At 38.3% G+C, this 24,894-nt stretch overlaps 1 protein-coding gene across 1 annotated transcript in view; it reads right to left on the bottom strand.

Moving 5' to 3' along the window:
- The window catches only part of Fap (fibroblast activation protein alpha), a 75,886-nt gene extending 64,267 nt beyond the window's left edge, over window positions 1-11,619 (bottom strand). The window contains exons 1-3 of the mRNA XM_027420318.2: window positions 11,353-11,619; window positions 9,534-9,597; window positions 9,126-9,210 (exon numbers count right to left, since the gene is read on the bottom strand). Of these exons, the coding sequence (XP_027276119.1) occupies window positions 9,126-9,210; window positions 9,534-9,539 (91 nt within the window). The 5' untranslated portion in view covers window positions 9,540-9,597; window positions 11,353-11,619. The remainder of the gene's footprint in view (window positions 1-9,125; window positions 9,211-9,533; window positions 9,598-11,352) is intronic.
- Between the last annotated feature and the right edge of the window lie 13,275 nt (window positions 11,620-24,894).

The following is a 24,894-nucleotide window of genomic DNA, read 5'->3' as shown; positions in this document are numbered from 1 at the left end:
TCTTTCCGGAGATTTTGGGGACCTACCCCTTAGGACCAGATCCACACCTGAACCCCACTTCTATATACTCCAGACCTCTGTGTGCAACATCTTAACATCTTCTCTTGTATTTCAGAATTGGCTCAGCTAGAGGTGTGGCCCAATGGTTACACACATACACAGAGAAAATCTATGAGGGGTGGGAGGAGGAGGAGAAGAGAAACTAACAAAAAAAGAAAGAAAAGGAAAGACAAAATAAATTAAATGAAACAATTCCAGTGTCCTTATCCAGATTCCTCCATTGAAATGGTTGGGAGTGACCCTTGCCCTCCCTTCCCCCACAGTCTTTGTTCAGCAGCTAGACCTGAAAACATCTCTCTCTACTCTGGCTGCTTGCTCCCATTTCCTCTGCACACCACATTACAGTGGGTGAGTTATTTTCCTTCTGGGCATTTCATTGTGGTTTTGATTTGCATTTTTCTAATGAATGACATTGAGAAGCATTCACATGCTTACTAGCACTTGTCAATTTTCTCTTATATCCTTCAAAGAGACTCTTATTCAGTTTACTCCCCTCTTTACTGTGAGTTGTTACAGTTCCTTATATACTTGCGTTAGTGCATTAGATACACTCTTTACAAATATTTCTTCCCATTTTGTGAATATTCTTTTCACTCTTGTGATGTTATTCTTGGCGATTTGAAAGCATTAACTTCTGAAAAGTTTCAATTTTTCTGTTTTGTTTTATACACTTTGTATTTTTGGTAATAGTTTAGAAACCATCAGTCCACCCAGGGACCTAGAGATTTTCCCTGGGTATTGAGAGTTTGATAATATTGCTCTTTTATTTAGGTCTTTGGCTCCCTTTGAATTAACTTTTTCAGGGTGTGAGGGCAGAATCCATTCTTTTGCATATGGATATCCAATTGCTCCAGCTGAAGTTTCTGTTAATATTTTTCTCCACTGACTTGTCAAGGTAACTATAAAAGTTAATTAACCATTTTTACAGAACATTCTTTCTTTTAGAAAAAGAATGTTCTATTTGTGTGAGAGGTGACTCAGAGAGAGAGAGAGAGAGAGAGAGAGAGAGAGAGAGAGAGAGAGAGAGAGACAAAGACAGAGACACACACAGAGAGGTCATGATGTGTTTATAGAGGTCAGAAAACAACTGGAGTGTCAGCTCTTGACTTCTACCTTCATGAAGCAAGGTTTCTTTTGTTGTGTGTTCTGCAGCAAGATGTCTGGCCAGTGAGTACTCAGCTGATTGCCCTTGTGGAAGCACTAGGATTGCAGATATATAGCACTACATCCTGTTTCTTATGTGGTATCCTGCATCATGGTACCAAATGCAGGTGGTCTGGATGTACTGAACTCTAAGAGCTTCTGCCCATTGATCCATCTCCCCACCATAAAGCTTTGTTTCTGTTCTATCCAATTCTACAGACTCTTACACCTTCTCTTGTGCTAATAGCACAACATCATACCTGCATATTTTTCATAGTAATTTTTGATGTATGAGGTACAAGTCCCCTAGCTTGCTTTTCAGTAATCTTCAGCTTGGAGGATCAACTGACTGATTTCTGTTAAAACTATGTAGAATGTAAGTAGAAATAATATCCAATGCCTACACACATTTAGAGATTTTTGCCATGTAAAAATATTGTTTTCTGGGATAGCTTTCCAGAATGTTCACTGCTAATGTGTATGTGATAGTTAGCTATGGTTGTCAAATTTGGTTGCTCTGGAATGATCTAAGAAAATCTCGCTAGGCATATCTGTGAGGGTATTTATTAGAAGGATTAACTGAGAAGGGAAAACCTTCTAGAATAGCCAGCAGTGCCTTCTAGGGTGGTCCAAATATAAAGAAGTCTGACAGAGAAGCTGTACTCCCTTTTTGTCTGCCCACCTCTACTCCTTGCTATCAAATTCTCAGTCTCTGCCACATGTAGAGCGCTATTGCTGGACTATGAAGACTATGCCATGTGAACATAAATCTCCTTCATAAACCTATCTTTAATATGCTGTTTTCTTCAGCTGACCTGAACAAGAGGGAACTCATGGACTCCAGACTGATAGCTGGGAAACTGGCATAGGACTGATCCAGAACCCTTGAATGTGGGTGTCAGTGAGGAGGCCTTGAAAATCTATGGGGCCTCTGGTAGTAGATGAGTATTTATCCCTAGTGTATGAATGGACTTTGGGAGCCCATTCCACATAGAGGGATACTCTCTCAGCCTAGACACACAGGGGAGAGCCTAGGCCCTGCTCCAAATGGTATGGCAGACTTTGAAGATCCCCATGGAAGGCCTCACTCTCCCTGGGGAAGCAGAAAGTGTATGGGATGGGAGGTTAGTGGGGGGGTTGGGGAGGAGGGGAGGGAGATGGAACTGAGATTGACAAGTAAAACAATTTTGTTTCTAATTTAAATTTAAAAAATGGAAAAAAAATGCTGTTTTCTTGTTCTGTGTTTGAAGAGTGTGTTCTGGCCTGGAACTGGCTAAGAAGACCAGGCTAACTCCAAACTTGCAGCTATTCTCCTGCCTCTGTATCCCCAGTGCTAGGACTGCAGGTATGTGCTATGACTGCAGGTGTGTGTTACTGTACCTTTTGATAGTGAGCCAGGTTTTTCTCAAAACCTTTCTCTGTTCTTGTTTAATGATAATGTGGGTTTTTGCTCTTTTGTTTTCAGTTAAGAAGGCTTATTATATTCATTTAAAATGTTAAAACAACCTTATATTCTTGGGAGAAATCCCATGATTCCGAGGAACAATCTTTTAAAATACCACTGAATTTAGTTGAGAATTTTAAAATTTATTGTCATAAAGTATACTGGCCTGCATTTTTCTCTTTCTTCTTGTCTTCTTTGGTTTGCTTATTTTAATATCAGACAACACTAGAGTGAGTTGGAAAGTCTCTCTCTCTCTCTCTCTCTCTCTCTCCCTGCCCCCTCTGTTGAAGCCATCTGGGCTTAGTATTTTGTTCTGTGGGAGAGTTTTAAAAGTACTAACTAAATCTCTTTTTCTTTTAGTTTTCACATTTTAGATTTCTGAGATAAGGTCACATCTTACAGCACAGGCAGGTATTGAACTTTCATGACCTGGACCCTCTGTCTTGAGTGCTGGGATTGCATACACATGACAACACATGAGCTCTCACTCTGTCTCCTTAGGAATTATAGTATTATTCCAGTTTTCTATTTATTTTTGGGTTGTGAGTTTTGATATCTACAATTGTTGGAGAAACCTCTCTCATCTTTCTTGGATGCCTGTTTGCTTGTGTTTGGTATTGGCCATGCTGTTTTTTTTTTTTTTTTAATCTGTTCCTCTTAAAGTATTCAGCACAGTGATTTTTCTGCCAAATATAAAAATCCAGTTTGCAGATAATAAATTTAGATCTTAATGTTATTCTTCTAATTGTTAATAGGAATAAAGGTGAATAAAGACTACGAGTTACTTTATTTTGATCTACCATTTCAATCAGTTTATAAGGATATAAGAATAAGCAACATAAAAAAACAAGCAAACAAACAAAAAAGAATAAGCAACATGCTCGTTACTTCCAGTACAGTGGATTCTAGGGAAAAGGCAGATTTTGTATTTGGTTGGCTGCTCTACAGAAAGACACCGTCTCACTTTGTTCCCTCTGTGTTGATTGCTGCCATTCTTAAGTCCCAGTTGGATCTTGTGTGGTTTTGAAAAAGAAATCAGCCTTGCTTTTCTTCATCCTCAAGTTGCACTTTAGAGCCTGTTTTGTGTTTTTCTCAAGATAAGTCTGTGGCTAGATGTGCCTGTGGAGGGTATAACACAACTTTCTTTGGAAATCTGAGACAGATAAACTTCTTTGGATTACAGAATTGTCTGAAAGATTTTGACTAGTTTTGTAATTATTGAGGATTTGACAATACTAAAAGGGAGTTAGTTTGTTAAGATTAATTTTCTATTTTGGAGTAATAATCACAGAAAATATAATATACACATTTGATCTGCTTATGTTCTACCCAGAAAATCGTTTATGCCCATGACCTTTTTGGTTCTTTCAGTCGAACTTCAGAGTTCCCCCATATTCCCTCCAAAATAATGGTGAATAAATAAAGTTAAACTCTTCAGAAATATTAGAGGTTTGTTTCACAGTTGTAAATTTTTTTGTGATTTTTTGAGACAGGGTTTCTCTGTGTAGCTTTGTAGACCAGGCTGACCTCAAACTCACATAGATTCATCTACCTCTGCCTCCCAAGTGCTGGGATTAAAGGTGAGCTCCACCACACTGCCAGGCTCACAGCTGTATATGGTAAGACTGTACAAATCTTACATACATATTCACATCTCCTTTCAAAATGATTTCATTTCACAATATTATTTCTACAAAACGTAACTGCTGAGTTATAATATGTGTTAACTATTTCTGCCTAACCTAAGATTGAAGTGGTTTTTCTTTTTAGGAAGGCTTTCATCTCTGTTCTATTTAAATCATTAATGAATTAAAAAACCTTCTACAATACATTATAGTTATGAGTAGCTATAATTAGTGAGTGTTAACAAGTGTTAGTAGTGATACATGTTTATTCAATATTGTTCTTTATGTGTAGTTATGTTTTCTTTGCTAATCACTGAAATAGTTCTGGAGTCATGGTTCTTTCTGGTTTCATGAACTTTTTAAAAACATTCCTGAGTCAGAAGCCTTGTCCTTGAATTCCCCCCATAATGAGCTTTTATCCTTTTAGTTCCTAAAGTCCTAGCTCAGATATCATCTCAAAGAGAGTGTTATTAATCACTCTTGTCATCTTATTATGGGTGGACTTGTATCCCCTAAAAAGTGACAAGTTGAAGCCTAGTGAGATATCTCAGCATATAAAGGTGCTTCACCTCCAAGTCTGATGGCCTGAGTTTTATCATGGGATCCACATCGTGGAAGAAGAGAATCAAGTCCTAGAAGTTGGACTCTGAACTTCATACAGGCACCTTGGCACACAGATACACACAAGGAAAAACATAAATATGTAAAAAAATATTTAAAGGTTACAAGTTAAAGGGCAAACCCAGTGCGATTCTACTTAGAGATGAAGGATGTATTTAAAGTTCACTGACATGGCAATGGTGAAGCTCTAATCAGGGACGATTGGTGTCATTGTAAGAGGACAACATGGAGGACACACATACATAAGCGAGAGTTCAGTAAGGAAGACACAGCAGTCTGCAAGCCAAAGGAAGTCTGGAGGAAAGAACAAGCTGGCACCTTGGTCTTAGACTTTTAGACCCCAGAACTGTGAGAAAATAAAGTTCTGTCAAGTTATTCTGGTGGCTAGAATAGATTAGTTCTGGTATGGAAGGGTAGGAAGCTACTTTCACAGATATGTATTTGTAAAAAAGACTTAATTTCTTATCAGAAGTCTGATTTTAAATTTGGCATCCATTACAAATTTCTATTAAACATATTTGGTTAACTCAACAGCAATAACTAATGGCTGAAAGAGTGGAAAGGCAGATAGGAGAGTGTTTGGGTGGTCCAAGGCTAAAGTGACAGTGTCCCCGTCCTCAGAAACCACCAGAGTCACACTCCAGGGAGCCTGTGATTCTCTGTACCACGTGACTCCCTTTGCTTTCTCCCACTCAATGTTATACCCCAATTCCCTTTGTCTTTCTACATTTTTTTCATTTTAAGACTGCCACATACACAAAAGTTTCTGAAATATTTGTTATTTTAGGTCCAAACAGGTGGAATATAGAAGCAAGGATGACACTCAGGGATAAAGGTCCCTACTATCAGAATTAAGTAGAAATAAAAAAACATAAATATATCAAATAGAAGTCTATCAATTATCTTTTATTACACACATGCACACACACACATATTAGGATAGAAGAGAAAACAATTATAGACACAATTTTTGAGTATATAGCATATGCTATAAATTAGAACTAAAAAAAGAAGAAATCATAGTTGGGATGATGAGATGGCCCAGAGGTTAAAGGTGATTGCTCCCAAGCCTGACAACCTGAGTTTGATCTCGGGAACCCATATGGTAGAAAGGGAGAATCAACTCCCACAAGTTGATTCTTGTTGACAACCATACAAACATTCCCATATGCATATACACAGAGATGCACATGTAAAACAAATAAATGTAAAAAAAAAAAAAACACAGCTAACATGCATTGAGTGCTTGTGTATCACCATGTGGGGTAATGGACTATCCAAAGAACTGGAGGAGGAAAAGGCAAAATTCAGAAAACACAAATCATGACTCAAGGAAGGCTATAGAGATTTTAAAGAATTCTAGAACCTTTGCAACTTTCTAATTTTGGTTTTAGTTTTATCATATTTGTATATCGCTTAAAACAAGAAAGTTTTTGTAATGGTGGTCTTCAGCATGGATAAAGGGAAGCTGGAGCACTACACTGACTTTTTCCCAGGGCTGCATTGTCATCCTAGAATAAGGGTGATGCCAGGGAAGAGATACTCAAAACAGAGAATAAATGGAGGCAGGAGGGAAAAGAGACTGAAATGAGGGGGTGGGAGCCGAGGACCACATGGGACTGCAGGGTAGAAATGCATGTGTTTGTGTTCAGTTTGGATTAAAATTAAAATGAAATCTTTTAGGAGTTTCAGAAAGAGCTATAACACAGTTGTTTTTAATATGTAAGTGAGCTAAACAGAGCATCCTTATTCACTACCACATTTCTACTTATCCTAGGATCTGCTGTTTCCTCCAAAATTCTTGTAAGCTGGAGGCTGATCCTTTGTGGCCATCTATCATGGAAGGAAAAATCCCCTTTCATTCTGACTCTGTTTCTTTAACTTATATGTGTGGAGAGTGGCAGAATTCTTCTTCTGTAATGGTGGTAATGGCCATGTGTTTCTGCACATGGTAATGGCCATGTGCAGAGTGGAGAATTATTCCATGCTTACCAGAAGGAAAATTGAGATTACTGAACTTTGTGACCTCAACAACAGGACAACAATAGGAATGCACAACATAGTGCATTCATGTATAAATAAAGGGATGGATGGCTATTTCTTGACTTCTGTTACAGTGTCATGTAGTGCCTGGACTAGGAACAAAAGGCCCAGAAGACAAACGTGTGGTGATGGCATTTCTGATGAAATAGGTGTAATGGGTTATATAGGTTTTAGCTCTCTTTTCTGTTCCCTCCTACTTTCCTCAAACTCTGTTATCACAGGCACTGGAGAGACATGAGATAGGGTGGAACCTGATGCTTAGCCTGGACATGGTGAAGGTGTGGGGCATGAGAAAAGAGAAGAAAGGTCAAAAGGAAGAGGTCATCACAGCAGACCCCAGACCTACTGTAGAGGTGAGGACTGATTCATCTTGCTCAGAAGCTGTTGTTCAGGTGACATTATACACCAAAAAGTAGTCCTAAACACTTTTTACCTTTCCATTAGAACTAAATGAATACTCAAATTTTATCTTCAGGTTAATTTGATTATTTCACAATAACAGGAAATTACTTAGAGAATTATCCTTTCCATTGAAATAGAAATCTATGTTATAAAAAAACACAGGACTTTTATGTTATATATAGTTTATAACATATTTTTGAGTATGCTATTCATAAAAAACTTGGAAAGAAGATAAAGATTGGGATTATATGTAATTACACAAATGTCTATATCTATAAATGTAAGTATAGACCCAAATATCTATCCTTATATGCTATTTGCATTGGATAAATATGCTTCTCATTGGAAATATACTTCAAAGTCCAAAGTTCAACACCGTGGACATGAAAGGCTGTCTCAACAAAATCCATATACTTTTGTTCTGAAAACTGTTAATTTTTGAGGAGCAGATTATCCATTTCAAGATCTAGTGAGTGTCAATAGAAGTCAGAGGACAATTTTTAATAGATTGGATTAGAAGGGCCAGGGACGTAGCCCAGAAGTCAATAGCTCTGGACTGAAGGAAAGGCGTCATTTAAAACAGTGAGGTGATAGTCTCAATTTGAGTTTGAACTTATTTTGAAAAAAAATGAAAATAGGGGCATACATTTCAATAGCCCAGGAAAAATCCTGTGTTGTGGAGAGTGGAAGTGCAATCTGACTATTAAAATGCAGACAGAAGGACTATGTACTTTCTAGTTCTGGGAAGGTCCCACAAACATTTTGAACTCTTTGTGTGTGTGTGTGTGTGTGTGTGTGTGTGTGTGTGTGTGTGTGTGTGTGTGTGCTCACGCACATGTGTGTGCGTTTGTGTTTCAGTGTTAAAGGCAACAGACTCGTGTGTTCTTCGGCTGAAGGTGTGCCATTAACCACCATGAGTGTCAATTCACTTTTAACCACAGATACTTCCCAGCTTTTACCCAGATCCTACAGTACAGGATCTGTTATTGTTACATCATGTTTCAGCTTTACAAGCTCAAGTTGCTGCTCATAGAATTTTCATAATAAGAAAGAGTTCGTTATCAACTGATAATATTAAAACTAAAACTAGTTTCAAAATCAGTGCACAACATCTTTCAGGTCTCAATCAAGTGGCACCATTGCCAGCCCAAGCCTCTCTTGCACAAACAAAACAAAACAAACCCAAGAAACAAAAAACAAACAGAAAACCCACAAAACAGTTTATCTTGATAATGCTCGCTTAACTATACCAAGACTCCTAATTTAATTGTTAATTGCTACCGAATATAGAACAAGAATTTTACTTTTCCTATATGGCTATTCTTGAGATTTCTATTCTGAATGTCTTCCTTAAATTTTTGGAGGCACTATTTAGTGATTTCAAAGCCTCCATGGGTTCTTTTTTTAACTTTTCTATTCTTACTCATTATTTTTACTTGCCACCAGGCAAATCTAGTAATAGAAAACAATGCAAGTTAAAAATATTGTCTTGAAAGGCCTATCAAAGCTTGTCTTCTGCATGTATTTTTGGGGGTGGTGGGAGTGATGCAGAATAGCTCCCAGGTTTTTCTGTTGCCGAAATAAGACTGTAAATCTCTTCCTACCCTTAACTCTTCAATGTTTCTGGTCTTGCACACAACACAACTGTGAACTTGCACGTCTTCTTAGAAATAACAGGCTTCCTTTGGAAAACAGGCACTTAGGAAATGTTCACCCATTTGAGTTCACACATTGGTGCATTTTCCAGGCTATGCTAGGCAGACTGAGTGAATCAGAAATTTTCTTACCTTTTGAGGGACGTAAGACAATGCATATCACGAGTAAAGCAAGGCCAGCCAACGTGGCAACTCCAACGACAGTTTTCATCCATGTCTACATAGAATACAGAACATTTTAGACACGGCCTTAGTTTCTACAAAGAAATGGTAAGATTTTGTCGAGCCCTAGCTCCTACTTCTCCTCCCCTACAAAGCTTGAGATTGTGTTCCACTGATCTGGCGGTAATTGCTGGAACCTTTCCAGGTCTGCTAAAACAAATGTTTCTACAGTGTATTTAGAGCCACTTTCCAACCCTAACACACACCAGGAAGCGATACTCAAACACAAACCCTCACCTTTAAACAACAGAAAACTCTGACAATACTCAGCCCAGGCTGCCTCTAGGCTGTGTAATCCCCGAGACCACACGCACTAACCTTCATTTTCCCAGATGTTTTTGAAAGTTAGCTGATTCTCACTGCACTGCTCGGGTCACCGCATCTGTGAAAACCGTTGAAAAGAAGCAAGTCTGTCTTCCAGTTGGAAGCTGAAGTCAGGACATGAGGGTTTTGGTTTTTTTTTTTTTTTTCCTTTCCACGGACTTTTGACTACCTTGCCAAATTTCGAAAGATTTCTGTAAAATTAGAAACAGATTTTGGGGGCGTTCTTGGCCTTTAAATGAACTGTTAGTGGCTCAAGGGAGGCTTTACAGTCCTCCAATCCTTGTAAATTCTACACCACTATCTGCTTATGGTGTCATGCAGAGGTGGTTTATTTCACATTTTTTGTTGTTGTTCAGGTTTGTGTTTCATTTTCTCCTAGAAATCGCTCTAGTCACTTTGGTAGCAGTCTTTTCTATACTCCTCCCATTTGTAGCTGAAAGGAGAAATTTCAAATAAAGAAACTTTCTGAAACATGCATCATCCATATCTAATTTTCAGGAAGGGAGGAACACTGGAGCCAAATGTGGCTTTGTGAGAAGTACATGGTGTAGCTGCACACTTTTCTCCTAGGAGCCTGTGAGGTGCAGCAGACAGAAATGTTTTTCTTTCAGCACAATTTCTTTGTCCATATAGCACCATATGCACTTTCAGTAAATACAGAAGTTTAAAAATTCAACTGTCTAAACCCACGGCTGCTTTCCTTTAGAGAAACGAAGTGCCATCTGTTGAAATGTAGTATGGGTTAGGTGTGTTTGCACAGGCTAGAAAGATGGAAAGATCAGTGGGAATAATTTACCAGCAGACCTTTGGAAGAATGGAAATGGCTTTACAAGAGTGATATTTTTGCTTTGCTCTCAGAATAACTTCAGAGAAAGGAGAACATTTAGTAATTATAAAGACCTTAAAATAAATTTTAAAAAGGCAAGTGAAAAGAGTAGTCATGTATACTTCATTTTGGCTAAGTCCACATATTTCAAAGTGATTGGTCATCTTGGCAGATCAGTAAAATGACTGATGGAATACACACACACACACACACACACACCACACATTCACACACATCACACACCACACATTCACACACACACACACACACACACACACACACACACACACATCACACACCACACATTCACACACATCACACACCACACATTCACACACACCACACACACACATACACATACACACTACACACACACACACACACACACACACATACACACACCACACATACACACACACCACACATTCACACACACCACACACACACATACACCACACACACACACACACACACACTTTTTGGGGGACAGGCATTCTCTCTGGACCAGATCAATTCCCTAGGGCAGATTCTCTGTTTCCATACAGATACAGTTGCTAAGTCTGTTATCTTCAGATTTCCGCCAATGGCTTTCTTTAGAAGTTTATAATGTTCTTTTCCTGGCTATGCCAAACTTCATGCTGATCTTTCATGAACTGTTTATGGAAAGTAATGAGGAAACATTACTGGAAGATGTTGCTGTTTGCCTTAGTTGACTGCTCTGGTTACCACAGGAAGCTTTCTCCACCATAAACCAGGACAGTGGCTTGTGAACTTCCTCTCAGACATTCTCCAGACAGCCATCCCCGAATTCCAGCCTCATGAAAGTTCTATTAAGGAAAGTGAGTCATTAGCACGTACTGGCAGAGAAATGTACTTACAGCCCTCAGCAGCTCTGGGGTGAGTCCCTCTCCCTTTGCAGTAAGTGAGCTCTCACTTAACAAATGGAAGCAGTCACTGGGAGCAATCACAGATGTGCTATGCACTTACAAATATCTCCATGAGTCTTGATTTGAGGCCTCAATCCAAGATAAAACCACCAGCCTGGTCCCAAATGAACTGCTCTCTGGAGGATCCTCTCAGATTGGTTGTTTTCTTTGGCATATCCACATAATACTTTCTCAGAAATTCTGTCCCAGCCTGCCAAACCACCCCCAAAGTCAGCAAGCAGTGAGTAGCAAATGATTCCCAAGACCTCCTTTTCTGGACAGAAACTGTCTGCAATAAATGATGAAGGTATAATTAAAATGCATACTGCTAGCTTTAGCAATTAAAAACACTGTCACGTGACTGGGATGAGTACCACTTAGGACTCCAGCAATGAGTGGAGGGACTCATCATTAAGACTCACATAGACTCACCAGACTGGCTTTATGATGAAATCAGGGTGCCTTAGAAGGAGCCATTAAGTTGGAAGTGTTAATGTATTGGGAAAACATAAAGATGAATAAACATTTCACTTTTGTTTGTGTTTTCCCTAGGAAGTGGGTCAAATCAGACTATAACATCTGGAAAACTATTAATTGTTTGAACTGTTTCAAGTAGAATGTGACTAAGTACAGAAATAAAGATGGACTGTTGTACAGAACTTTATGTTATGAATGTATTTCTTATAAAAGAGTACAGATAGGTAAGGGATCTAGCTTATATCCAAGCAAAAGTTTCCAAATACTTGAACATTTAACCATTTCAACAGCTTTACCTTTTTTCTCTTTTGGGGACAAAATAAAAATACTTTTGATAAGGTTTTTGTTTCTCTTTTTTTTTCCTACTAAGGAAACTGACTTTATAAAAAATTGCACAGTTATCATCTAATCAATTTTTGCTGTTGGGACAAAGATAATTGAGAGTAGGTTTGTTTCCTTAGGGGGTACCTGAGGAAGGTGTACCTCTGTTTATTTTTCCTCTTGGGCAGTCTTGCTAAGTATTTCAAAGCAGGGGCCATGTAAAGCTTAGTTTGAAATACAATGATATTCTGTTAAGTACATTGGGTAAATGGGCAATAATACATCTCAAGACAATGAACAGACCTTGCTAAAGCTATTTACTAACAGATATTGGTTGTTTTCCTAAATGACTGCTGTAATTTGGAGTTCAAGTTCTAGAGAATCTTATCTTGAATTGTTGGTCCCTATCGGAACTGATGGGAGCTGTTGAAAACTCTAGAAGCTTAAGCTCAACTGAAGCAGCTAGGTCACTAGGAATGTATCCTTGAAGATATATAGAGGACCTTGACCCATTCCTGTCTCTTTTTGCTTCCCAGGTATCATGATGTAAGTTTGCAATACCACCCTTCTGCTATTAATGCTTTCCCCACCCCTTGGAATGTTCAGACATAATGAACATTTCTTCCCTACTCTAAGCACAGTACTTTAATATATAATTTCACTCTATCTGTGTCCAAACTCATTTACTGATTATACAACAGAAACCAGATTAAAAATTAGACAAGTTGCCCATGATTGTAACAGTGCAGAGTTTGGAAATATTACATTGATTCTTTCTGGTAATTTCTTAATTGCTTCTAAAGTAATAATGATTATTTACATTAATGAATACCCCACTGCTTTTCTATGGGACACACCTGGGAATGCCATGGTATTTTTAAAACTAAATCATACCTAATATTTTAAATATTAAAATGATATTTTCATTTTGAACCACATCCTTGGTCTGCATCGTCGTGGTGCATTTCTAAGAAGAACACAGTCTTGCTCTACAAAGACCATGGCCACAGTATTAAGTTGGACAGAGTGTTATGAGCGATCAGAGAAATATATTTTTTCTGGGGGCTATGAGATCTCTCTTCAAATATGCAAGTAATTTAAGGAATTTGTCAGATTATCATCAAAGGGATTTCTCAGATCCAAGCAAGAATGTGTCCTGACATCTTGAGAACATATAATAGCTGTCACATAGTCATAGATCTGGAAGAAGTGGTGTGACATAGTGTCGATGGAAGAGGATATTGCTTAAGCTACTTTTAAAATCTAATCTAATTTCTAAAATTATGATTTTGATGTAAGGGAGAATATGAAGAAACATGTCTTTCAGTTTATAATTGGCACCCACCATGTCATAATTAAATGCCAGGGGTTCATTATCCTATCACAATTAGAATGAGTTCTGGAAGCAGGGAGAGTTATCTGTCAAATACAATTAGAAAGAAAATAAACAATTAATTTTCTTCCCTGGTATGGACACAGAGACTCAGAAGATACATCAATGCTTCAATGAAATTTGTGTTGTATTTTGTTTTTTATTTTTTCTTCTTTGGTTTGGTACTCACCCTGTAGCCCAGGCTAGCCTCAAACACCTGATCTTTCAGATTCTGCTTCCTGAAGGAGCTGGGATCACAGGAATTTATCATGACTGTCTTCAATGATATTTCAAATACAATTCCTTTTAAGTGATTCATCAATGTTAAGATTAATTGAACAGAATAAATTTGTACCTTAGGTGCAAATATACCATTTTACTAGCTTGTGTAGTATGAGAAGACTATGATGGGTAGTCAATGTTCATTGATAATCTTTTCTCAGTCTGGCTGTTTTTTTGTAAGCACTTTACTATTTCCATCTCAGTTCATCTTCAGAACTTATGGCCTTTATTGTCCTCATTTTACAGGAGAGAGCACAGATGCATGAGAAATTTAAGCAGCTTTCGAAAGTGGTGTAGATGGGACAAAAACAAACAAAAAACCCAAGGAGTCTATAAGGCAATTTCACTGATCCACACTAAGGTTCTAGCTGGAGAGTATTTGGGTTACATGACTGGGTTGTATAATTAAGACTTGAAGTGGGAGATGAATAAAAACAGAAGGAAGGCTTTTGATTAGCTAGTAAACTGGAAATTTTCATTAATTGAAATGTACACGTCATCAAATGGGAAGGAAAGAACTTTCATTAAACAGCAGTAGGCTTCAGCTAAGAAACAAGTCCTCACTGACAAGGACAAGTATAGACTCAAAGAAATGAGTAGGTAAGAGACAAAAATACTGCCAATAATTGGAGGCAGAGGAGAGCTGGCTTGAGTTGCATTGCAAATTCTTTATAAAAGAGTTGTCGAAATGTGAGTTCAAATTGGCAAACTGAACACATACATTGATATTTCATTCGTTAGAGGAAAGGAGATCAGTTAAGTAGCAATGGATAAAGTGGGCAAGGTGTCATTGGATAGAAGATAGACATCTCTCTGAGACACACTTAGAACAGCTTTGCCTGGAAGAAATGGGGAATATCAGAACTGACATGGCATTTACAACAGAGGGTAGGATGGTGAGGTGGAGCTGAAATGAGGGCTAATTGGATAGTAATATATGGACATTTTTGCTTTTGTTTGCAGAGGAATGTGCAGCTTGGCATTAATGTCAGGCCAAAGCAGATTTACTTTTCAATGATATCAAGGCATTACTGGAGGAGCATCAAGGAGCCAGTACACCAAAGCCAACCATCCTCTGGCTTCAGGACTGCATCGGCATCCTTAAATTTGCCATCCCCATACAAGTATGTTCCCATACTAATTTTAATACCTACTCTAAGACAGCTAGGTGAGAAAGATAATTTTATTAAAACAAGACAAGTTAAATCTCTAAACCACGAGAGAAAAAATGAGCAAAACAAAGTTGAATATGTGGGGAGAGAGAACATTCAAGGTGGGTAAAAACAACAAATAACTAACTGTCAGATAATCCAAGGAATTGAAGCAGGCATTTTTTAACCTTTATTTTTTCAATGAAACCTTGCTGAATCCCTTCAGTTATAGTAAGTCCAATCATTACCATCATTTAAATGCAAGGTTATGAGAAAATAAATTTAGGATTATTAAAATCTTCATGATGGAGAATTTTGTGTATCAATGGAATTGTTCCAAGGGATGTTGGAATAGCTGGTGAACCATTACTTCTGTGTTCCTCCAGAAAAGTTAGTATCTGAATCCATAGTGAGAACAGCAATAAAGATCAGTTCTTATCAGAGTGGGCAAAAATCATCTGATCTCTTAAGAGTCTGAAAAGACCAAAAAATTCAAAGGAAGAATAACTCTATCAACTATCTATTATCTATTTGTCTATCATCCATCTATCTATCCACCAACTTATCATATATATATATATATATATATATACATATATATATATAATCATGTATCTATTTCTCTACCTATCAATCCCCTATCATTTACCCATCAACCTATTATTCATCTACTATCTATTTCTTTTCTCTATCTATTAGACATTTATGCATGTATTTATAAAACTGTCCTTCTATTTACCTATTTATTGTTTATATATCTATCATGTAGATAAACCTATTTTTCCATCTGCTATCTATTTATGTCCATTGCTATCCATATATAACAAAGATGGATAGTGTAATAGAGCCTTAGTAGGCCCCCAGAGCTTAGCACAACTGAATCCATGACAGAAGTCCCATTCAGGTCGTAAAACTCAGCTTATGGACAACACCACAAGACAAAATGAAAACAAAGACCTAATCCTTCAAAGTCCATAATTCTGGAAACATAGCTAGATGTACTAACCTTGCCTTTTGACTTCTGTAATTCTGCTTCTGGCTAACTGTTCTTGTTAACTGCAGTATTTCAACCCAAAATATGTTTTCTTTCTTTCTTTCTTTCTTTCTTTCTTTCTGTCTGTCTGTGTTTCTTTCTTTCTTTTTGTGTGTGTGTATTTAAAAGTTCACCCTGAGAAAAGTTTAGGACTACAGTGGGATCCTAAACACCCAGTGTAGTTAGTTGAAAACCCAGGGTAGTCACCTTCTGGGTAATAAAGACTTTCTGTTGACTTAAATCCTTATCAGAGCAGTCTTCTCTGGTAGATACTCTATTCTATCTACAGATAGCGTGATAGAAAAGATAAGTGATACAAAATAAAAACTCAGAGAGTTTTTATACTAAAAGTCAAAAGAAAGCATTTCAAGAAGTAATTCTATGCTGTCATGGAAAACAAAAAGAAATGGTCCTAACCTTAAATTACATGCAATGTTCAGAAGGCACCAGGAAAGAAAAGGCAAAAATAGGAATGCACAGTCTATGAATAAGGAAACAGTAAATGTGCTGAATTCCTTGTTCAAATGTCCTGTTTATAATGATGCCTTATTACACATTTAAAATCAACCCTTATTTCTTTTAGCATTGGGAAAGAAGGCAGAGACAGAAAGATTACCAGATTCAGGCATGCTTGGGTTATCTAGGAAGTTCCAGGCCAGAGTAGATTGCATAGGAAAAGTATATTAAAAACATTAAAAAAATATCCCACCAAATCCCAAATGATTATGATGATGACAAAATAATTCGATAAATAATTAAAACTAATTAAACATAATTTAATTGACCACTCTTGGGGACTCCAGTACTACTTGGTAGTAGTATACTTGCTTCATATACCCAAGGCCTGGGTTCAGTCTTTAGTACTGCAAAAGCAAAAAAATATAAATAAATATAAAATAAATATATAAATAAATATAAAACAGACCTTTTTTTAGCTCCTGCATTTTCTTATTCTTTCTAGCCTGCATAACACTAATCACTTGCCGACATCCCATAACGTTCTCATTTATTTTCTTTATTGCTTCTTGGCTCTTTCCCAGACATAGTTCCATCAGACAAATCTTTATTTTTTACTCACATGCCCAGGGTTTAGGGACAACTCTTAGCTTAAAATATGTATGGAATAAATACTCATGGCCAAATAAATGAGGGAAGGAAGGCAGAGAAGCAGAGCTTTGCCCTGGTTTCCGATGGGTCCAGCTTTGATAACACTAAAGGGGTCGCTTCCAGGCGTGGTTGGTAAATGCTCAAGTTTGTTTCTGAGATGCAATCAGATATCAGCCATTGTTATCCCACAATGATCATGTAATCCTGTGCTATTGCATCAGGGTGTCTTTCAATGAGGATTGCAGGGTTTAGATTCTAAGTGGAGAATTAGTAAGAGGAGACTTTCCTGCAGCTATTCTGGTATTTTTCCCTGAGAACAGAGGAAAGCTTACCAGCTATTTATTGGAAGTATCTCTTATGGATTAGTAAAGTGAGAATTATCCAAACTCCATGTCTCCTTCGTATGACATTTTAATTAGTGAAATTTCAGCAAATGCACAATCTAACAAACAATACTGTGAGTCTAGCAACTAGGGCATTTAAAGAAATATAATCATACTAGAATGCCATTTCCTCATAAAAATCAACCATTTGATTGAATTTTACACGAGTTAGAAACCTGTAAAATTATTGCATGGTTCAACATGCCAGACGGTGTGGTGAATTTTAGGGCATGATTTACCTGGATTGCAGTGGATGACTTGGCTGTACCATGCTGAGCTGATGTTATGGTGTTTCACAGGGCACCTTAGAACTCTGTAGAACCTTTGGGGCCATCAGATCCTAGCGGCTGTGAAGGGGTTGGGTTTTCCTCCATTCTACCCAAACTCTGATACAGCTAAAGGCTTCCTTTTCCAATAGCTCCTCTTCCAGACTCATCCTAGTAAAAGTATTCCTGGTGGGGCCTCAGTTATGAGGCAGCATGGGGAAGCAGCACGGTGAAGGAAGGAAAAGTGAGAGGCCTGGTTTCCATAGCTGACACAACTCTGGCATTGGTTTTGGTATATTATCCTGGGACAGGAACTCCTATGGGAAGATCTATGTATAGCAGATAAAACCCAACTTTATGATAAATAGTATCTCTATATCTCCACTCAGCTCCCTGAAAGGGCTGTCTGTCAACCTAAGGCCTTCGGGAGTCCTGTAGTGAATACAGTATTCTGGAAAGGGAAGGCAGAGCAACACGAACAGCAATATTTTAATAAACATAGAGTGGGATGGTAAAGCTCTCCCAGGGAAGAAAAACAAGTGAGAATTGCAGGATAAGGCACTAATGTTAATGTGCAAATCTGGTGCAAGCCATGGAGCTTGGGGGACTGTAAGTAGAACTTTCTGCCCCTTCTTTCTGCCATCAGATGCTACAGAAACAAGGCATCCACCCCACAGCAAATGACTTTATCTTAGACTTAAGACCTCTAGAACTCTGAGAAATAAACTCCCATTGCTTTTGGAATAGTTTTTTTCTTTTTTTAATTTTTAATTTTAATTTTTTGGTTTTTTGAGACAGGGTTTCTCTATGGCTTTGGAGGCTGTCCTGGAACTAGCTCTTGTAGACCAGACTGGTCTCGAACTCACAGAGCTCCTCCTGCCTCTGCTTCCCGAGTGCTGGGACTAAAGGCATGTGCTACCACAACCCAGCACTCCCATTGCTCTTAAATTTCACAGCCTTATGTATTTGTTAGAGCAGTGGCAGCAGATGCAGACAAACTCTTTGCCCGGATTCTCTCTGCATGACCCAGGTCCCAGTACCTGAGCCAGACAGTTTACAGCTGCCACCCTGTAGGCACTGTCCTAGGCTATGCTGAATGCCTCAACTAGCACCATGCCTTTAAGGGTGGTTTGAAGCCAAGTAAGTGATGAGTGGTGGGACTCACAAGTCTGTATCCACTTCCTTTCTGACAACCGTGAAGGGACATCCCAGCTCCTGGAATCTTGGTGGAACTGAATGAGGCTCTCTCTAAGATTGCCCTGCAATCTAGAATTTTGTTCTGCCCCATTGTGGTGTCTCCTTCACTTCTCTTCAGGGAACTGAGAACAATGCCTCTCTCCACTTCAATAAACACATAAACCCTTCTTGCATTGCTCCATCTTAAGGTCTTTGTGCAATGAACTCTGCTTAAGAGAGAATGTTGTCTCTCTCTGTAACTGGGGCAAGAGTATAAGCAGCATGGAGTTGGGGGAAGAATGTTCTAGACTTTCTCTCATTTCAGTATTTTGTAACTAAACTTCTCCACATACAGGCAAGACCATAATTCCTTCTGACCCTTTCTCTTCTTGCCCCTTTACTTTTATTACTTTTCTTTTTCTATAAAATCACTTACCTAAATACCACAATAACAATGGAAGAAATAGTGCCAATGGGCCATATCATGGCAGCAGCAGGTGACAATTGACTTCAGGAGATTGGCCCACCAGAATGCAAGGCACTGATGGGTGAACTCCAATAGACAAGGACTCAAGGGATTTGGCTCTAGAATGCTTCTTGCTACTACTACTGTGCCTTTATATGTTGGCCACTGCCATTTTTCTCTGGTATCTGGCACAGTGTGGATAGGTGTGTAGTGGGGGGTGGGACAATCCCCACTGCCTTTAATGTAGTGTGATTATCTCATGTAAATATCCTGTTGTACTGGGTATTTTTGCCTGTAGATTATTATGAAGATGATTTTTCCTAAGCTGTACTGTTTAAGTGAAGTAATGATTTTATTCAATGATAGTGTTAGTTTAATTAGGATTTTGATGATTGAGGGCATTAAATAAATACAGTAAGGGATTATGATAGATGTTATTTTAGTGAGAAAATGAATGTAGGTAAAGACACAATATAGTGTTGTCCCTGACCCTGACAAATCAGGGGCTGCAGAGGATTGACAAGAAGAAGAAGGAAGTGTCACACAGCTAGGATTTACGAATTTCTCTTGAGAAGCCGTACATATTGTTGCTTTAGTTAATGTTTTAGGAAAGCAATTGATTTCCAGAAGCCAGTCTAGCTCAGGTTCTTTTAATCTTAATGCTGGGAGATGTGTTCACAGGTTTCAGTGTGCATCGTAGCTAAAACAAAGCTTTAAATAATGAAGGTTAGGTTAAGATGTTATGGCTAATGTCTTTGAGTAGAAAATCTTGGGGAACAATTTAAAGCTTAGAAAGGCACACTTTTAATAGTTGAATGAGGGTCTCATTGAGGTCAAGGGACAAAACAATGGCAGCCTGGCTATTGCTGCTGATGTACCCTTAATGCTAGCATCATTTGGTAATCAAAGGTGCTGATTAATTCCTTGTACTCATTTCTGCCCTCAGATTCCTGGTATAAAAAAAACCTGTTGATGAGTGGGTGCACACCCTATAGATTTAAAGTAGAGCTTACTGATGGCTTTTCAAATATGAAAGTTTTGATTAGTGATTCTTTTAATGTTTTTTATAAGATTGCCTTCTTTTATAAATAATAAAGTGATTTATCCTTTCTTTATAACTTTGAAATGCAGCCTGCCAAGAAAAGAACTGGCTGAGAAAAATATCTTGCTTGCTTAATCTATAACAAGTTGCTTGGTCATGAATGTAATTATTGGGTTCTTTGGACTAACTTGTTTTTCATATGTAATATGTAAAACATTTAATCATGTAAGGGATATGGAAACATTTTTAAATTTTTAATTGTATTCATTGTAATCATTCACTTAAAATGGAATATAACCACACTATAATTTTTATATTGCTTGAAAGATTCTGCTGGGGTATATAATCTGTAAGGGAAAAAAACAAAGATACAGATGGGATACATAGGGATAGAAGTAAGAAAAGAAGCGAAGAAGGTGAGAGAGATGATAGAAAGACTCTAAAGATGTGTGTGTGTGTGTGTGTGTGTGTGTGTGTGTGTGTGTGTGTGTGTGTGTGTGTTTCCCTTTTTTGCTGGCCCCATAGAGTCAAATTTTGCCATGCTTGCTGGCAACCAGAGAATTGTTTTACTTCCTCAGATAGAAAAGTCAAATAGAGTGATTAGTTTGCTGACTCCATAGCTCCCTCTCAATTTCTAAGTTGCTTAAGGCTAGCTCAGAACATTCAGTTATAGCATTGGGCTGAAGTGTGAGACAATTATCGCCAGACTAATTGGTCATTAACAGAATTGAGAGATTATTAAACTCCATTTAACTTGACAGGACTTAAGAATCCTTGTCACCTAACAAGATGCACCTTGGGTTGTGTTTTTGAGAGCATATCATGAGAGTTTTAACTAAAGAGGGAAAAATCCACCAGAAATGTATGTAGCACCATCTCATGGGGTAGAGTCTAGACTGCCTAAAAGAGTAAAGAGGAGAAAGCAACCTGAGTGCTGGCATTCCTCTCTAGCTGCTTCCTATAGAGGGACACAGTGTGCTCACCTGTTTCACACTCTGGCCATCATGCCTTATGTCCATAGTGGACTATATTTCTCCTTCCTAATGATATTTCTATTAAACCATTAGACAAAATACACCCTTTCTTTTCTGGGGTTGTGAATCCCATCTGTGCAGGCAGAGATCTTAGGAATTTGTATGGCCCCATCTCAGTACTCGTAAATTAGGTTTTAGATCCTAACATGAATTTGGGGGAAGACTTTAAACCACAGGAGACTAACACTATTGAGTACAAAATATTACTCAGTGTTTGGTGGAAAAAATGTGCACAACTGGAATAAGAAAGCTAACAAGAAGAGAAAAACAAAAGACTTTAGAGTTAAACAACCTTCAAGGAGTGAACTTAAGAGCTCACGTTTAAAACAAACTCTATATCTTTCTTTTGAAAAGTAAAGTGTCTAGAACTGCAGCATCCACTTCCATGGCCCCCAGACACACATGCCTACTGAGCACCTGCAGCACAGACTGTATCAAATGAGTTGTATAAGTATAGAATACATACCATCTTTTGAAAACTTGCAAAAAATAAAATAGTATACATCATCTTAATAATTTCCACCTTGGTAGTGTACTAGCAAGTTCAATAAACAAGTTTTAAATTTTTCTTTATTTAATTTTAATAGCCAGGTGATAGTGGTACTGGCCCTTATTTTAGCACTTGGGAGGCAGAGGCAGGTGAATCTCTGAGTTTGAAGCCACCTACCTGGTCTACAGAGAAAATTCCTGGACAGCCAAGGTGACACAGAGAAAACCCTGTTTCAAAAAGCCAAGCTCTCCCCCCCTCCACATACACACAAAAGAAAGAAAGAAAGAAAGAAAGAAAGAAAGAAAGAAAGAAAGAAAGAAAGAAAGAAAGGAAGGAAGAAAGGAAGGAAGGAAGGAAGGAAGGAAGAAAAATAAAACTATAAAATTGTTCTGGTTCTAGAGGATTTCATTTCATTCTTTCATTTCTTCCTTTCTCCCTTTACTATGTTTTTTCAGTGTAAGGGATTAAAGCCAGGGTGCCATGAATGCTGAGCAAATATCCTACGACCGAGCAGCATCCTTAGCCCTAAAAGAGTCTGAAAGTCATGACGGCGTCATTCTGGAGTTTTGGAATGTTAGTTCCAAACTCTTTGCTTGACTGCTGAGACACTGCCTTAGCCAATTTCTGGGGCCATAGCATGACACTGCACATTGGGTAGCCTAAGTGATGGAAATGTATCCCCTAATATATAGACAATTCCAGAGACTGTAAGTCAAACACCATGGTATGAATATGGTTGGGTTCTAGTGAAGGCTTTCTTCCAGCCTTATGGCTGGCTGGCTTTCTGCACTATACTTAACATCAGGAAGCTGCAGCTAATTTCCTTTCGTTGCTAGATTGGAAATGGACATAGGGAAGGGCCAACATCCACTGGCCACTCCTACAGAGAAGCAGAGTCCTTAGGAAAGAAACCAATGGGTTGGCCTCATTGACAACTAAAAGAAATTCTGACTCACTTTAAATCCTTTCCTCAAGGCAAGAGAATTGCATATACCATAAGCCAGACATCAGTGTGCCTAGACTAGGAAACAGCTGTAGCTCATCGAATATGTTCTTGGGTACAATGAAATAGTGATTCCATATGCCAGCAACATGAGGACACATGGCAGCAGATGACAGCCAAACAGAACCATGAGTCACGTTTAGGGCAAAAATAAGGTAATGCAAATAAATTACTTGTATTTGTTTCTATCACCAACTGTGCTGCACTTTTGTATTTATTTTGTGTATTGCCATCAATTTCATGCCAGCAGTATTTTCCTTAGCTTGTGATTTTATTACAGAAGCATCCAGAACCACTCATTCCTTCCATTCTCACTGCCAATGACCAAGTCCAGATTTCTGTTGCTACAGCCAGGATGATTCCTTCCAGCTCCTTTCTTCATCTTTTTCTTTCCAATTTTTCCCTCTCTTCAATCTATGATTTAGCCTGTTAAATCCTTGTAGGTCATCTTTTCCAAAACATGTCATTTTCCTGCTCAAGGAAACTAGAATAACAAGAAACATGTCATTTTCTTTTCCTAAAACATGTCATTTCCTTGCTTAAGAAACTAGAATGACATCATATTGTCCAGACAGTATGGCAAGCCCAGACACAGTATGGCACTCCATCAAATCCAGACACAGCATGGCATTCCAATAGACGTGTAAAATATGTTAGTCTTTCTTCTTCTGTCTTTCTCATTTAGAACACACTTCCTACCCTAATCTACTCTTGAAATTGTATTGAATTAATATAGATGGAACATTAAACATATATGGTATTGCTTAAATTGCTTACTTCTATTCCAGAAGCATTTCTCAAATAATCCAGAGCATTTTTAGCGAGTTGCTGGCTTTTCTGAACTCCATGACACCCGTACTGGATGTGACAGTCTCTTTTATGCTCATCTTCTATCTGATATGTTCATGCTTCTAGTTAGTGAACTCTTACCCAACTTCCCAGCTCCTTGAGGTCAGAAATGCTGGTTCCTGCCTCAAATAAGGAGAGGAAATTTATATTTATTAACTACTTCCTCTGCCAGTCACTGTAAAATATACTTAGCATTTGTTGTTCAGAATTCCCTCTATTGCTTGCTTATATGTGTGATGTCTCTGCATCATTTCCATATTGCCCTGCCAGAAGCCCTGATGACTAATCCCAAATAGCACCAATTCAAGCAGTCAGTAGCAGATTTACTGGTGTTTTGAGACAATGATGGAATTTCCACAAGTCAGCTCTTCCACTTGGGCTGCAGCCTCCTTGCCTTGCTCCTGGAACACCCTTCCCCACGATTCTTGGTCAACATTTCCCCTCTTTCAAGCTGCTTCTAAGTGATCCTGTTTCATGCAAGACAGTTTGCCTATCTTTTTGTATTCATTCCCAATAAAGCCACAGGAAGGCTTCATTTTAATAGAAAAATACACCCACAAAAGAGTTCTTATAACAAAGAGACTTGGTTTTCTCTTTGAGATGTTTACTTTCTGTCATAAGTGCTTTATTTTCTAAGCCACACACATTTTCTCATTTGGTCCTCTCACTAATCCACTTCACAGCAGCTAGCAATAAACATTCACTGGGTGTTTACTTTGCACCAGGACTGCCCTGGGTGTGCTATCTATTATCTGATTAAGCCCGAACTTTAAACACGATTACTCTTCCTTACATTTTACAGATTTGAGAGTGAATGTAAGCAACTGTATCAGAAAACTTGAAGAATAATCAATTGTCCTAATTAAAAACCAAGGCAGTTTGATCCCAGAGCCCAAACACTAGATGTTGCTATCCTTCTATCCTTGCAGAGAGAGAGAGAGAGAGAGAGAGAGAGAGAGAGAGAGAGAGAGAGAGAGAGAGAGAAACAGATACCTGTGAGGTCACTAGACCTATTGTGGTCACAGAAGTGGCAACTGTTGTGCTCAGGATCCTTGCCCTCTCCACAAGAACAGCTCATTGATCTCATCTGTGAAAGTCTATACTTAGCCACACAGATTAATGCCACGGCAATGCACTGGAAGGTGTCTCCT

This window comes from Cricetulus griseus, chromosome 6 (genome assembly GCF_003668045.3).
Source record: "Cricetulus griseus strain 17A/GY chromosome 6, alternate assembly CriGri-PICRH-1.0, whole genome shotgun sequence".
NCBI classification, from domain to species: Eukaryota; Metazoa; Chordata; class Mammalia; order Rodentia; family Cricetidae; genus Cricetulus; species Cricetulus griseus.
The sequence above is the reverse complement of the archived record's forward strand: the minus strand, read 5'-3'. Positions and strand labels throughout refer to the sequence as shown.